The following is a 17097-nucleotide window of genomic DNA, read 5'->3' as shown; positions in this document are numbered from 1 at the left end:
TGCTTTGGTGAGTTTAGGAGTGAGCTTTTGAAGTGAATGTCCCAATTTTTCTCACCTGCTGCATTTTGGTTGCATCACAGAATGTTCTCTAAGAATGTAAGTTATTTTTCATATAATGAAACCAGAACATACTTCCATGATTTTACTTTATGCCACCCCTGCTGCTAAAGTGCAGCCAGTCTGTGGGACCTGACTGTCATTAGTCTGAAATGAATCCCCCTAAAACACAAAGAATGGGTATTGCTTCACTCTACAGATCTATCACAACTTGTTCGTACAGTCCTAAGCAAATGGCAACATAGCTGAGGTAATTTGATCTGGCTCTTGATTTTTCTTGCTCAGTTACAGATGTAGTAGTTTTGGCAACATAAATAACATTGTAAACTGATAAACTGATTTGAAGAACATACAAAACTGGGAGTAAAGTCAGGTGTCTTATGCTGTTCAAAACTGCAAGTGCTCAACTATAATTGATAATATCGTAGGGATACCAGGGGATCTGTTAATGTCATCAGCTTCCAGTTATTCTCTTGATTAGCTGTTTAGTCTCATTATACAGTTGGATGTTCTGTCTTGTCTTGCCATTTACAATTGGCATGGTTGTCCAATGATCACTTCCACCAACTACCTCAGCTCACATTAAGAAGGAATTTTAGAGTTCTGTCTAAATGTAATAAAGTATGTAGGTACTACTAGAATAGTTTCCTTCTGCGCAGAATTGTGAGAAAAAGAAGATTAGCAGCTTAGGTAGTTTCTGGGTATGCTTTTAAAGTAGTTTGTATATCGCTGGTGGAAAACATGTTTCACAGGGTGCTGAAGAAAAAAGCTTCTGTGGCTGCTGATTAGAAAATCACATGAAGTTTACATTTTCTGGTTTACTTTGTTACTCTTAACAGTTCCAGAGCTTTTTCTTTTCTTTTTTCTTTCTTTTTTCTTTTTTCTTTTCTTTTCTTTTCTTTTCTTTTCTTTTCTTTTCTTTTCTTTTCTTTTCTTTTCTTTTCTTTTCTTTTCTTTTCTTTTCTTTTCTTTTCTTTTCTTTTCTTTTCTTTTCTTTTCTTTTTGATTTTTAAGATTAACACCTATTCATCATTTTGTTTTGTAAGGTCCTGGGGACACTTTTTAAAGAAATATCTAGGAGGCAGTTTTCTGTTTTAACATGAATATCTTAACAAAATGCAGGTTCTCTCTCTCTCAAACTAATCAAGAGAGTCCTCTTAAGAAGGAGCTTTGACACTTATGTAGTTTGGAGGAGTTGATGTTTAACAGGAGGAGCTATTAGTACCTTTATGGCAATAATATCCACACAGAAAAATAGATTATTGCAAGGAGTGGGGGGGAAAGCTCAAAGCTGTTTGGCAATGCTATACTTTGCTTCACCAGTTACTGTGATTTTATCTTAACCTCTGGCATATGAGTGTAGGCTTTTTAGGAAGTTAAAAACCCTATCATAAAAATTAAGGTTTGTATGAACCTGATTTGAAAATGACCATAGTGGGGACTAGACCAAGCACTTACTCAGCCCAAGTTCTGATATGTTTGTGTCCAAAAGCAGACTGTCTAAGAAGTAGTATAAGAAAAAGATAAAACTTTTCCATAAAATAGTCTTCTACTCTCCAATAATTTGCAGCTCAGGGTCCAGAGGTGCATCTTCATATCCATCAATCTTTGTGATTCAGATTCTCCTTTCTTTTGCTTTTTTTCCCCTGTTCAAGACCCTGCTTAACGAAAAGTTCCCTACTATGCAAGTTCTACAGTTTAACTACATGTTGTGTACAATGTCTTGGTTTTCTTCTGATCCTACTTTCTTTGCAGTTCTCTCTCTTTTTATTAAGTTGTTTCTTATTTTATTCTAAGGCACTCATGTCGTACAGTACTTATTGTATCCTATGCCAGTTATCCTTTTACAGCAATTTTTAAAAATACTTTTTATATTCAAAACAAAGCTTGTATGATTGTTTGAAGGAAAAAGGTCATTTGGTTTCATAAGCAATGTGCAGATTCCTCTGTTGCAAACATCACTGTTAAAGATGTTGCTTAATTATTTGGTATTATCAAGAAACAAAGCTTAGAAGTGATTGCCACCCTAAGTGAAATATTTGCCAAACACTTTTTAAAATATGAAGATATATTAACATATATGTAGGAAAATACTTTGAAAAGAAAATATATCAGGGGAGACTTACACAGGAGATCTTTAGATTTAGAGGAAATACGCCTTTTTTTTTCTTTTAAATCTAAATGAAAGAATAATTCCTAGAAAGATGGAAGATACTTTAATGCTGTGATGTTGCTGCACTTCCATTTGTAGTGGCAGTCACAATGTGTTGATTTTGAAATGATCAGTTGGATCCTGGCAGTGTTGAAGGCCAGATTGAACAGAGCCTTGGGTAACACGGTCTAGTGTGAGGTGTCCCTGCCCATGGTAGGGGGGTTGAAACTAGATAATCTTAAGGTCCCTTTCAGCCCTAACTATTCTATGGTTCTATGATCTGAGGACTAAGGCAACTAATCATTGTTCTTCAGTTAGAAAACAGAACCCTAGGAAGGTGAACTAAAGAGGAAAAAAAGGAGAAGGAAATGCATAGGGTAGCAAAACAAATATGCATTCTGCTATTTAATTATATATACACAAAAATTTAAATTTATCTATAAAACATATATTCTATTATGAACGAAATTTGAACAGAGTTATGTACAGGAAAAAAAAAAACAACAAACCAATAAGCAAAAAATCTTAACCAAACAACCAAAAAAACTTTGTGTTTCTTTTGGGGTGTTTTGTTGTTGTGTTTTTGTTTTGTTTTGTTTTTGTGTGACTTGGAAGATAACACTAAGTCAATCTGTTTAGATAGAATAAAGTAATGGGTGAGCTATTTATCATTTATATGTAAATATGAATTTTCTACCTTAGTAGGTTTTCTGGGGGGTAAGTTTTAGTCAGTTTTTTTCCCGGAAGATGAGAAGTAAAAACTGGAAAGAAAAATTGGACTTGTGTTCTAATTGCAGTCTTGGTGAAATAATGAAAGTCTTGAAATGATGTTACATTACTCTGTAGACTTAGGTACAAAAATGCTAATTTATTACTAGACTGCAGCGTCCAATTTGCATTCCAAATGAGACTGCAGAGCTCCCCAAATTAGTAGGTGCCCTCACAGTGTATTTAACCTATGCTTTTCCTGAGTAAATTCATAACAGTGTGTTTGTATGTGCTTCCTCACATACATACCCACATTGGGTGCTGCACCATTTTAAGAAGGTCCAGGTTTTTTAATAGTGATTTGAAGTATGCAGCTCATTTTGGATATTAGCAATCAGGAAAAAAATTGATGCAAGGACTGTTTTAAATCTCTGAACTGCCCCTAAATTCCTGTTTACTGTGACACTGACAAATAATGTGTAGGGTGTATATAATTTGCAGTGGTTAGTGGTATGCATTAAATTGTGCTTGTATGTGTGTATGAACACAGTTGCATACAAAATGGTAGTTATAAAGATGTTTGCTAGAATATTATGAGGTAATAGCGTATATTTGTTGTTAGTTCCAGATGATACAGATATATGAGATGGAGGGAAATGAAGAGTCATATTATTCTTAAATGTGCTGATACAGAAGGAGGAGCTGGGGGGGGGGGGGGGGTGTGGGTGGGTGGGAGAGAGAGAGAGAGTGAAGTAATACAGCATAAAGAACCCACAGGCATCTGGGCTTTCCCACTTCAGTGGCAAATAGGGGGAATTATGGGTTGGTGGTCTGCTTCCCGTTAGGAGGACACCCCTCCATCTGTTTTCAGACCAGCCAGCTTCCAATTTAAAACACAGATTTCAATGCAAACCTCAATTTCTTTTCTCCATTTTATATGCTAAGTGAAGCTTATGAATCGGTGTTGCTGCCATAAGGGCTCAGACCAAATTTCCCCCAAAATTCAGGGGCTGTTCATTTGAATACCTGCTTACAGTGGTACACAATGGGCAGCTTTGAGAAGAAAAATTGATAATCTTCACGGAAGAATAATTTGAATGAAATTACACTTGACAGCCTGTCTCCAAGCAAACAAGGAGAGTGAGGGAGCCTTAGCTAAGCTCTGAGGACTTGCCTAAGCCTCTGCTGTTGGAGCTTCCCAGGGAAAAAAAATCCACACTTTCCTACATCTGACTGAAGCTTTTGATTAATTCTCTGTAGCTGTTTCTAGTGAAGAAAGGTAGCCATGGAAGAGAATATGGAAGAGGGACAAACACAGAAAGGTATTGTGCTAAAATTGTTTTCTCTTTGCAAGGAGATGATTATTTTGCAGTTTCTTATTTGCTTTTGCAGCATGATGTAAGGTTTGTGAATATCTTTGTGGCAGATAGGGAAAGATTTTTTATTTATTCTTTTCCTTTTTTTTCATACCATTTAATTCATTTGCCTCTCTGCAATAGCACTTAGCATTAATATGGTGATCGTTATGTGATATTTAGTATTAAGCAATCTAAATAGTGGATTTTACATCTATGCTAATAATATTCACAGAATCGCAGAAAGCATTTAAAGCAACCTGCTTCCCAGACCAGTCTTTGTTAACCTTCATTTATTTCATGTTTTCACGCTTGTCTAGCTGGGTCAAGGGAGACTAGTGTGAACTATGAGAGAGCTACTCACACAATATTTGGAGCCAGTTGCAGTTGATATCTAACAATGTAACCAGTATTTACACCTTGAATGAGAGTCCAGACTGAACAAAGACATGGGGTATATTTTGAATATATTTAGGCAGTACTGAAATTTCCTTCAGCTTTTTTTCCACTGACGTTTTGTGGTGTGTTGAAGCAGCCTTGCTATAGTTCTAATATTTGCATGGTATATATTTGCATTTTTGCTGAAATCCATTTTGCATGTTGCAATTGAAATTGCTCTAGACAGATGTAAGCAGCATGTTCAGAGCATTTCTGTTCCACTGTTTCTGGTTAACTTGAAAATAGTTTAACATTATTGGAAGTGTTAACACTTAAAAGTGCAATTTAAAATTGTTGCAGACTTTTTATTAATTTGTGAATCTCTGAGAAATATAAAGGGTTTAGTCTTTTCCCTTATACAAGTCACATTACAGTACTGAAAGGAAGCAAGGGTTTGGTTTTTTTTATTTTAGTTTACTGCAATCACAAAAGGCAATCTTGGTGATTATTGGCTACATTAAATCATGTATACTTTTCATTTTTCCATTTATTTTTAATTCACTTCTATTTTTAAGGAGGATTTAGGAACTCACATTCATTTGATATAAATTGCCTGTAAAGGCATATTTTTCTGCACTGATGCCATATTCCGTTTTTCTGCTCCCTGATCAATCTGCTTTTTATATGTAAATGTCATGCTTTCTCATTATAAGTGACCCATTTAGACAGAATGCAGCTTTGAATTGTTTATGGTCTTGACTTGATAGAGATGCACATTAGTCATAATATGACCGAAGGAGGATATATGTGCCCCTTCTCTGTGTGGGGCATACTTATATTTAGAAATTAATAGATTAGTATCTGGTTGGTGATTTCAGCAGTTTCTCTGGTTGAATTTTATTACTTGCAAGTGGCAGAAATAAGGGAAAGTACAAGGCAGTTCAGTGGGGTTTTATTTTGGTTTTGTTTGTTTCTGAAGGTAAAATCAATAATCTTGTATGTTTCAAATTATCTATTGTGCTTTACATTTCTGAATTGAAGACATGCTTTTTGTTTTTAAAGTTTGAATGTATTTTTTCCCCTCTTAAGGAGGGTGAATTGAATTGTTTGACCACTGAATCAAAATACTTTTATTGTTACTGAATGGTACTGAAAAAAAAAGTGTGAAATTCAAAATCCTTAATTTTTTGTTAAAGAGAAAAAAAAAAGCAGAGAAAATGTGAATAGTTCTGTGTATTAAAAGAATATGTTATTGATAAACTGTATCATCATTGTTCATATGATAAGCATCTGAATGACCAATAGGCTCTCAAAATGGTGTGATTGATAGTGTGATTACAACAGCTAACACTACTTATACCCCACCTCCCATTTACAATGCTGTGTGTTCAGCCTTTTTTCCCTTTAGTGGTACCCAGCTGTCATCACAGACAGTGACAGGAGAATGTTAAGAGCTCAGAAATTATGTATATTTTTCCTTATTGGTGTGGAAGGGGATGCTGCTTAGTTGCTATGACCATACTTGACAACTGGTCATGTCAACATATCATGTTCAGATTATGCCAACTTTTAAAATGTATTTAGAGTTTGAATAAAATTATTCACAACTAAGGAAGAAAATTAAAAAATATTTTAGTTTTTGAATTTTGGGGGTTGCTTGAATGTAGCGTTTTGAATTATAGTGACGTATAGAGATGATTATGAAATCATGGATTTCTTCAAGGTTTGCACTTTGCACTTGAAAAATATTGACTGCTATTAGTATGACTTCATACTTACATTTTTTAGTTTCTGGGGATTTTTTGCTTTAATTTAGCATGATCTATACAGTATGTGTTTACTCAATATCCATAGTATAGTTCGAGGTCATCTGGACTAGCTTTTCTAACTGTAGCATCCCAGCAAGTTTAATTGTAATTCATATATTCCAATTTTTGTCTTCCTGCCATATTGAGTGGAGCTGTTTCTTTCTCCTCTGCTTTCTACAAAATCAATGGGAGTATAAATTGTCACTGCTTATCAACTCCTATGCTCTTCACAGCAGATGCTTTGAACCTCCCACTGAACAGCATTACGTCTTCTTATCAGCCATGATGGAAGTGAATAGTTTCATATTGATGCATTTCATAAGTACCATAAAGATAGCTCTAATAAGAGGGTTGCAGATTTGGAAATCCTGTTATTTTAGATAATTTTATGCAGTAAGATACCAATAAATGCAGACATAATTCTTTCCATAGTGGCTCCAAATAACGATCTTCTGCCCCACACAATCTCTGTATGTTCTAGTGTTTAACACTTATGATTTGTTAATGGCTGTACCTTGGAAAATTGTCAGTAGGGAAATATATTTGTTTCCTGAAAATACCGATTTACTAGAAACTGTATAATTTGTGGTAATGATTGGGAAACAGAAATGGACATTCCATTCCCCTTCCCCTTTTCTTCCTATTGGTCTTGGAAATTGTTGTTTCTTCTTAGGATCAGTATCCTTAATATGGTAAACTGAGATAATGCTGCTGTCCAGCAGTTTTCATATATAAAGGTGTAAAAAATTTAACCAAAAATAAATTTATTCATTAATTTTCTGTTTTAAAGTATTAGAAGACTTGTTATCTTCCTTTTTTTTAACTTGATACCACATTACCTTCACTTGCAAGCCAGTAGAGGTTGGGGAGGAGGTTTCAAAGGTATTTGCTATATAGCTGACTGTAGCTGTCCAAGAACTGAAAGTGTATAGAAAGTCTGGCTGAAATTAAGCTATGTGTGAAAACTAGAATATATTGTAAGAAAGCAAAAAGTCATAACATCCTAGAAATATCAACCAGTTCACAATTTCCATACTACTAGCATTATGTTACATGCCTAGAACTGTAACATACGAAGAGCTTTGATTGCAAATTTGCTGGCTGGAAAACCCAGGATAACTCAAGCTTGTGATTTATTTGGTTTATTTTTCAAAAAATTATCAGCTCCATTTAAAAGCAGAAGTTTCACTGATGTCTTTAGGGGTGCATACTAATTTTGAAAAACCTCATGTATAAATTTGCATGTGTCAGTGGTCGGTCTCAGCTGCTAGTATTTGAAAGACAGTGACGTCAAACTGCTATGTGGAGAAAGGTATCAGTGCAGTTCCTGCAGAGCAGGTTGTAATGATATCCCCAACACCAGTCCTTCATTCCAACAGAAAACTTCTCAGAGGGCAGGCACTGTAATTTTTGCATTGTGTGGGACTTTATACAGTGGAGTTTGGGATTATTCATTCTGACTACATACCTATTTCAGAAAAAAGAAGCATTCTGTAGCACAGCAAGACATACCATTTGCACTAAATTGAAGATAAATGCGTGGGTTTATGGTTCATCCATAACTTCATTTTGTGTTCTGAATTCCTTTATGAAATAAACTCGCTGGAGTGGATGGAGCGTCTGTGTTTGTACACTAGCAAACATGAGGAAAATCTAAATTTTCCAATGCTCTCTTGTCTATAGTAAACCTAACAAAAAAAGATAAAGTTCCACTGGTAGGATAGCAAAAAAGAAAAAAAAATATTGTGAAAAGAAATGTTTGTCTACTAGAAAATAAATAATGAGTGTGTATTTGATCTGCACTAATGAATTAAGTGGTTTTGTGGCCTATTATCAAAGTTTTTTTGTTTGTTCCACAGCATGCCAGCAAAGGAGAACTTTAAGCAGAGTTTTAGAAGAAATTCATAAGGAGTCTAGGATGCTATCAGTAATATGTACACAGAGTCTCTGCTTGAATTGCTTCCTCTTGTGTCAGTGCTTTTTGGAAAATGGCAGACTCTGAATTAGTAGGGTACTAGAGACTAGATGAAAGGGAAGATTTTTATTTATATTAAGATATAGGTCATCAGCCAGTAGTCAAAGCACTGCTGGCATCTTTTGCAAGTTAGTCTTCTAAATCTTTTTATTTACCTCTAAGATTAGAGAAGAGTTGTCCAGTTTCTTATTGACTATTTTTAGAAAGTTGGTTAAAATAAAAAAGAGCAAGTCTTAATATTTTGAACTTTCTTGGGTGACTATACTTGTAAATAAACCCAAGATGTTATTTTCTTCTTTAATGTAAATGCCATACTGTGAACTATGCTTGTATCTCCAGTTAGATTGTTTTTTTTTTTACATTGTCAGTATTCTGCCTAGTCTCATAGGACCCCTGAACTACAATCAGTTTGGTGAGTAATTTGGAAGCTGTTTTTAAATTTAGCCTTATAAGTAGGAAGTAGCAAACTTCTGCTGGCTGATGTTCTTCATACAAAACCTGGATTTACAACATTTGATTCTTGAAAACATGGTGGTCAGAGGTCAATCTCTATTTGCTTTAGAAATGTATTTTCAATTCCAGTTTTAGTTCCCCAGATTGGATTTCTTTGTTGAGATTGGATTTTTACAGGTTCCTTCAGAGTAGGATGCTCTTAACTTTCATCATGTTTAATGTTGCCTGTTCTTAAAAGTGTGTGTCAGATAAAATACTCACTTGACAACCAAAAAGTCACTATCAAAGTAAATAATTTGTCTTCTTGATCAATGTCAAATATGGAAGAAAATTTTAGCATCTGGCAAAATATATCACTATATTTCCTATTTAATGCTCCTTAGTAGTTAATCAATAAGGTTTATTAAAGAAAAATGTAATAACATTAAATCTAAAATTGAAGTTAATTGTTCCAGTATTATAAGAGATATTCTCCTTTATGTAGTAACATTAGACTACCTTATTTAGTATGTTTATATTAGGAGCAGTGAGTTCCAGAGCTGTAATTTGAACATATGTTATTATTCAATACATTAGGCTTTTAATCACAGATAGTGATGTAAATAAATTCAGTCTTTCTTGCTTATTTAATCTTTAACATTAAAATGTCTCTGGGAAGAGCAGAGAACTTTGTGTTTCTTACAGGCTTAATATCATACTAGTCAGAGGCATGAAAATCCAGGATTAATAAGACCTAGTTATACTTTTATATACATTCTCACAGGGTAAAAAGTATTACTGCTCCCCTAAGGCAGATGGAATACTCAATTTAATGTGTAAGAATTTAAATCTTCATGGTATTTTGACACTTGTATGTCAGTTTCATAAATAAACTATTTTAGAAGTAAGATACTAAATAAGAGATGTAAATGCTTAAAAAAAAGTGTTGAATATATTTTAAATGATTAATTTATACTAATTCTTGAAAAAATACTATATGAAAACAACAATATAAATTTATGAAAAGCTTTTGCTACAGTTTGTGAATGTAATAGCTCACTTTAGGGGGAAAAGGAGTATTTTGCAGTTTCTAATTACTCTGAAAAAATAAGCATTTGGTAATGACAAAACAGTACTAGAGATATAGCAAAAATAAATTTGATTCAGCTTAGTGCTTAGGTTCCTTGTGGACAAAGATTGATGGATTGATTAATATCTAAAAATGTATTCATTTTATATCATGAATATGCATTTGTTTTAGATAAGCGCCTTAAACAATTTTGTAAATGCAATTTCTAACCTGTTTGAATTGATTACCATTGCACTAAAATTCAAGATGGAAGAATGGACATTTGCTTTCTTGAAACAGTAGTTCTGAACTGGCAATTCTTCCTATATAAACAGATGAGAATATGTTTGGGTTTTTTCCTCCTAATAGTTCTATATGGAGAGTTAAGTAGAAAATGAGACAAAACTAAAACAAAACCACATTTTTTGGCTGTTCTACTTGAGGTTATAGATGCTGTGTATGGTTTTGTAAAACCATAAAGCACATAATCACCTGATGGCCATTGAAAATCTGAATGTAAAAAAAGCAAAGGTGTAATATTGCTCTTATATAAAATTTTTTTTCAGTTAATATTCTACTGCCTAAACTCTTTGAGAATTTTCAGCGAATTCATGCAACTAAAATGCATAATTGCTGCTGATATCTTACCACATGATTGATTCCTGACACAGGCCAGCAAGTCCACATTGATGTGTTGTCACAAGTCTTTTGCTCGCGGGGGAGAGGCGGGGAATTACAGAGTTTTCAGCTCCAGTGTGGAAGTAATGTGAAATCAGTCTTGTCATTTTCTCAGCTGCAGAGAGATCAGACTGAGAGCATCAAAATTGTGAGAGTCAAAGATAAATATCAAATAGGGATTGACTATCAGAAGTGTGAATTTTTGTACACATATGCTCTAAGGCCTTGTGAAGCAAGGGCACTGACACAAAAAATGGCTTAAGTATTCTGTTAGCTTGTCAATGCCAACTAATTCTACAATACACTAGTATCAAGAAGGCTAAATCTTCTCTCTTCTCCCCCTTTCCCTAATATTTTTATCTCCTTCTTACTAGTTGTCACGTAGGACTTCAGTAGTCCTCCCAAAACTTATATTACAACCATCTGGAATAACATTGTTCCAAATAACTGTTGCTAAAATATCACCAACTACTACTGATTGTAAGGATTACTCTTCTCTTTACATTTATAATATCCCTGATAGTGGACACTTTCACAGTTTCTGAATAATTATTTGGTTCACATATTGAAAGTTTTTTTCCCAAGTAATGACACCAATATAACTTTGTACAGCAAATAGATATCACAATAAGTTTAGTATCGATTTAAAATAAAAATCTATCTTTTTAATGTGGTGTGAGGAAGCAGTGGATTTGCTGCAGTTCTTGTATAAAACTAAATTTCATCAAAAGGTGAATTTGCTGTACATTTGACATATAAGCTTTGCAGGCAGGTGCTACTAAAAATAAAGTTCAAGTAAAATATAGTATTTGGAGTTCCAGTGAGCATTCCTTGCTTGTCAGTATCTTGCCATTCGTACCCTAAGTGTGTGTTTTAAAAAATGTAGCTCATTATGACTTCTGTCCTGCTTTTCAGTTTTCTGGGGAAGCACTTTTTTTGGCACTGTCGTGGTTTAAACCCAGTCAGGTAATTCGTTCGCTCACTCTCCCCCTTCCTGCCCTCCCCCTACTCCCGGAGGGACAGAGAGGAGAATCGAAAAGAATGCAACTCCCACAGGTTGAGATAAGAACAGTTTAGTAACTAAGGTATAACACAAATCACTACTGCTACCACCAATAACAATAATGATAAAGGAAATAACAAGGGAAGAGAATACAACACCTCACCACCAGCCGACCGATAACTCACCCCCCCCCCCCAGCCCGGCCAAGCACCGACCCATACCTCCTCCAACCCCGCAGTCCCCCAGCCCTTCCGGCTAACTCCCAGTTACATCCTGGGCATGACGTGCTGTAGTATGGAATACCTCTTTGGTCAGTTTGGGTCAGGTGTCCTGTCCCTGCTTCCTCCCGGCTTCCCCTCCTCCCTGGCAGAGCATGACACTCACAAAGTCCTTGGTCAGAGTAAGCATCAGTGTTATCAGCTCTGTTCCCAGGCTGAAAGTCAAAACACTGCACTGCACCAGCTACCAAGAAGGAGAAAAATGACTGCTACTGCTGAACCCAGGACAGGCACCTGGAAGACATGGAAATGAAATTCTGCAACATTTTTAAATTTCTTCTGTAATATAAGATGACGAGTGCTGCATATTTATTAATTAAGTCATACATGATCATATTCTGCTTCTCAAACTGCAGTAGGATTGTTTCGTATAGGTAAAAGTGGACATTGAGGAGGAATTTGAAGAGAGCTTTGAAGCATACTGAAGTGCTTAAGCATGGATTGCTTTGCATTAAGACACAGTGGGGAAAAAAGTAGAGATGATTGTGTTGATAGAGGTTGAAGAAAAGCAATATGATAAAAAGAAGAAAAGAACAAGAGCTATAATTTGAAATACATTTGGCAGTGTTCAGAAGTTTGAAATTGATATGGAAATAGAGGAAGACAATATTAGAGTTAAAAGACTGAGAGGTACTAAAGGCCTATAGAGTGCCTTGATGAAAATTTTAGGAATGTCTTTAAATATAAAGTGTGTTTTAAGGTGGAATGTTTTTAAATTGCTTCCAAATCTTTACATTTTAGTCTTTCAAGAAAAAAAAAAAAGAAACACCAGCAGCCCCCTCCCCCCCCCAAAAAAAAACAAAAAAACACAAAAAAACAAAAGGCTCTTATGGTATTGATATAATGATACAAATTTCAATAACTTTAAACTTAAAATAAAACCCAAACAAAGCACATGTAATCTGAACAGAATAGTACTGAATTGATATTTGGAGATTAATGTTAGTAAATAAACATTTGAAAATCTTTACAGGAGGAGCATAACTTCAGATTATTTTTTCAAAGTAGTGAGCATGGAAGTTAAACATGTTCCTCCCCCCCCAAATAAAACAGCAGCCATTCTATGTTTGTGGCTACTGTGGTACTATCGTAATATTAGCATGGGAATATTGTAACTGTGGGCAGTTTCTAACTATTTTGAAGTTATGCATAGATGCTAGAAAGAGGGAGAGCAAGTCTGGTTTTATCTTAAAGTAATGAGAGATAGAAAAAATTCTCTTGGAAAAGGAAAGCGTATCACTTATGGGAAAGAATTATCATGGTTGACCCATTGGCCTACTTTCTCTGGTGAAGGAAGCTGGTACTGCGTACCTTTGCTTAGCAAGGTGATGTAGCCAGCATGGGAGGCTCCACAGTGTAGTGGCACCCTCTACTATTGCTGAATCATCTTAGCTTTCTTTATGTAAGTCATCAAAGCCTGCCAACCCCCAATTTCCCACCAAATCTTGTCTATTAAACTGTATGCAACAGTGAGCAGCTGGCATAATTTTGAATCAGTTTAAAAGCCTTCAGAAAACAACCACAGGAAAATCTTGGGGTGTCTCTTTGCAGCTCTCAAGTGAGGACACATTCATCCATAGTAAGTGTTTAGATTGTATATTTTTATATAGAAGTACGTCCTGAGCTTCTGGTGTCATGGTTTTGATCGGTATCTCAGGGGTAGGTGAGGAAACCTATCTAAGCCAGGTACTCATCTCTACACTTGGATAGCACAGAGGTCTGACACTTACCTCTTCAGAAGAAAGCCGAGACATACATCTCATTGTGCTTTGCTTCCATCTTCCAAACTGTTTGTTCCCCATCTTTTACTCTCCTATTACATGTCTCACCCCAAACAACTCTCAACCTTTCAAAACCTTCTGCTCTGACAAAGTGCAAGTTACTAGTAGTAGTATCTTGAATACTTTGGGACTTACAAGTTAGAACCTGTATGCAGAAGTTGATGCTGTGTTAAGTTTTTCTAGTATGACAAGAAGAATATGGACTGTGATGCACAAAATACCGTACAGGTGCCAAGAGTGAACTCTCCAAGTCTGCACTAGAGGTGGAAGGCATGTCAAAGTTAGCACTGCTGCTAGTTCTTTTTTTCCTGTTGTATCAGTAAATAAATCCAGCATCTTAAGACTATTCTTTAAGCTTTCACATTAGTAAACAGTTGCAGTTTGGGTGGCTTTCTTTCTGATATGTTTTGAGGGGGAAAAAAAAAAGAAAAAGTCCGGATTCTAGATATTGTGGTGGTTTATATAAAGCCCCAAAGAAACTTGCAGACAGTCTCTTTGTTGCTCTTATATTTTGGGTTTTACCTAGTCATGTTCTTGGACTTTTAGGAAAAACAAAGGTGTACATTTTGACCCATAAGGCCAAAAAGGCTGGACTTGCTCCATGTCTCTCTTGTACTGGGGAGGCCAGAACGGACACAGCCCTTCAAATGAGGCCTCACCAGGGCTAAGTAGAGAGGGGGCATTGCCTCCCTTGACTTGCTGGCAATATTCTACCTAAAACAGCCCAGGATACCATTTGACTTCTTGGCCAGAAGGGTACACTGTTAGTTCTTGGACAACTTTTATTGTTCACCAGGACCCCCAGGTCCTTCCCTGCAGAGCTACTTTCCAGCAGGTCAGTCCTTAGCCTGTACTGGTGCCTGGGGTTGTTCCTCTCCAGGTGTAGGACCCTACACTTGCCTTTGTTGAATTTCAAAAGGTTCCTCTCTGTCCCTCTATCTCTCCAGCCTCTCAAGATCCTTCTTTCCAACTATGTTTTTCTGCATCATTTATTTACCATGCTCATGGCACAATTTGGAGGCTGGATCTGGTCTCTGGGAAGCTTACATTTGAAATATTCCCTTTTCAATGGAGGAGGAGGAAGGTAACAACTGAGCAGAAGGTGCTGCTGCCACTTGAAGCAGACAAATGTTTCTGTGCCCTATCTGAGTACAACGTTAAACAGGTCAGGTAGCTGCATTAGAAGAAAGGAGATGTAGTAGCTTCTACTGGGTGCAGTGAGCCCGGATTCAACCTCTCTGGCTGTTGGATTAGTCCATTCTGAAAAACCCTAATTGAGCAGATGTCTATGATGAGATTTTTATTTTTACTGACAATAATAATGGTAAAACCAATAAAATTTTGAATTTTGCATATGGCACAAAAGAACTTATAAACTTTCAAAAGATACTGTTTTTCATAAAGGTTGTATATCAATACATGAACTTATGGGGGTTGTAGGTTGCTAAGTCATTGTAAATAGTAACTCAATATGCATAAATGAGTGTGAAAGTAAACATCTGAAATTGCCTTGAGAAAGGGACCATTGACTACTGGCCACTGTGTTGTTCATAAACATATTCAATTATATTATTGAATGTTGTATTATTGACTTTTGAACTGAGTAACTTTAGCATGAAATGCTTCCCACTTAACATGGTTTGCCTTTGTTCATAACTTGTTGTTAAACCACTCCTTTCTAGAAAAGCAACCTACATTTGCAGCTGAAAGACACAAATACAGTGATTTACTTTCTCATGAAATAGTCTGTTAGCTGTATAAAATGCTTTTACTATTTTTTGTGATCCTTTAATTAGCAGTACAGTTGTCTTCAGAGACTTTCTCAGCCTTCTAATTTCTTACTGAGAAGCTGACCACTCCTTCTGATCAACATACACTTTTAACATTATAAATAAGCATAACCGTGCTTTCCCCCTTGCCTTTCCTCCTAGTACTAGGTTGCAGTTCTTTATGAACATCCATAAATTCTCTTTGTGGTTCTCATGCTATTCAAAAGCATCTGATTACCATGTTAGTTAACTAGATGGCTGAACAAGATCAAAACTAAACAGTACCTTGTTTTCCAAGGTTTCATAATTAACTTGAGATCTACTTCTCTGAGCCATAAAACTTCTTCTGTTTAGTTTTAACTGTTTTAGCTACATAATACTTCCCTTTTGCTGGAAAATTCACAGTCCTAGTAAAGTAAGGACCACTCTTATTCACACCAGTGCTGTAGAAATGAGCAGGATTTGCTTGTAAATGCATAGGTTGCCCTTGATTTTAGGGGAATGTAATGCTTCAAAACTGTACATGTAAGTAACTTCAGAATCTGAAAAAAAACAGTGGCCAAGGCTCTCATCCTGCAAAGACTCATAACATCTTTGATGTTATGCACTGTGAGCAATCCCACTGGTTTTACACCAGGTATTCACATAAGCAAAAAGTAAGCACATGCACATTTTTTTAGATTAAGACCTAACAATGCCATAGAGTAATTTGCATGTAGCTGTCAGGTTTTGGCAGGAAATCTGTGAGGGGATATGACAATGCAATTCAATGCAATTCAATAGGAACTGAGAGGAGACTGGAAGGAAAGTTGAATGGAGTTCTTTTTTAATCAGCTGTTTGTTTTGGTGATTTTGTTGTTTGGGGTTTTATTTTGTTTCTTCTTTGGTTGGTTTTGTTTTGTTTTGCATGGTATTACGGTATATTAATATGCTTTCAGGTATCTTGTGGCTGTTAACAGGTTCCAAGAAATTATTATTCTTTTCTAGGTGTTTTATTTTTTAAGGGTTTTTGTTTGTATTGTTACTTTGAATTACTAGAATTTGGATTCACTCTTGGGCAGGTTATACTGGACCTTCTAGGGGTATTGAAATATTTTGTTAGTGTGTCTTTTTCAAACTCTTTAGCCAAGCTGACCATAAAATTTGCTGTGCAGATGGAATTTTCCCCAAGGTTGGCTACTAGTGACCTTGTTACCTTTTCTCTGCAACATGGTCATGGTCTGCTTTCTAAGGTTCTCTGGGAGTCTGATTTTGTTAAATTTGTGCTGCAAGTGCAAGGGCTAACACTGGACTTATCCTTCTCCTTGTCCTTTTGTAATGAACTATATTTGAGACTTTTGGTCTTTTAATGTAAGTCTGAAGCAGTGTGTTAGTTGCCTGTGCTTTGTGGGATGGAGTAGATATTTGATAAATCTTCTGGAACTGGGGTTCTATTACAAGACTTTCTGTTATTACAAGGTTCTGGACTCTGACAGTATCTAGTGTGAACATAGAAAATGGGTGTTTCTTTCTGAGATTTTTGCCCTATAAATGGTGCTCTTTAAAATCCTAAAGGGGAAAAAAGATAGTGTTGTCAGCTATCTGTAGAGTTGGCAGGACTATCTTCTAGTTTTATAATGCCATTCTATCATGCAGACGAAATTAATCAAAAAAG

At 35.7% G+C, this 17097-nt stretch overlaps 1 protein-coding gene across 1 annotated transcript in view; it reads left to right on the top strand.

The window, feature by feature from the left end:
• The first annotated feature begins 3665 nt into the window (after nt 1-3665).
• GPM6A (glycoprotein M6A) overlaps nt 3666-17097 on the top strand; it is a 116780-nt gene continuing 103348 nt past the window's right edge. Inside the window, exon 1 of the mRNA XM_057419126.1 lies at nt 3666-4239. Within this exon, the coding sequence (XP_057275109.1) occupies nt 4203-4239 (37 nt within the window). The 5' untranslated portion in view covers nt 3666-4202. The remainder of the gene's footprint in view (nt 4240-17097) is intronic.

The sequence above is a fragment of the Pezoporus wallicus genome, unplaced genomic scaffold (assembly GCF_028554395.1).
Source record: "Pezoporus wallicus isolate ANWC-B61680 ecotype Strahan unplaced genomic scaffold, APGP_CSIRO_Pwel_v1 contig_2384, whole genome shotgun sequence".
Classification (NCBI taxonomy): domain Eukaryota; kingdom Metazoa; phylum Chordata; class Aves; order Psittaciformes; family Psittacidae; genus Pezoporus; species Pezoporus wallicus.
This window is presented reverse-complemented; position numbering and strand designations above follow the sequence as displayed.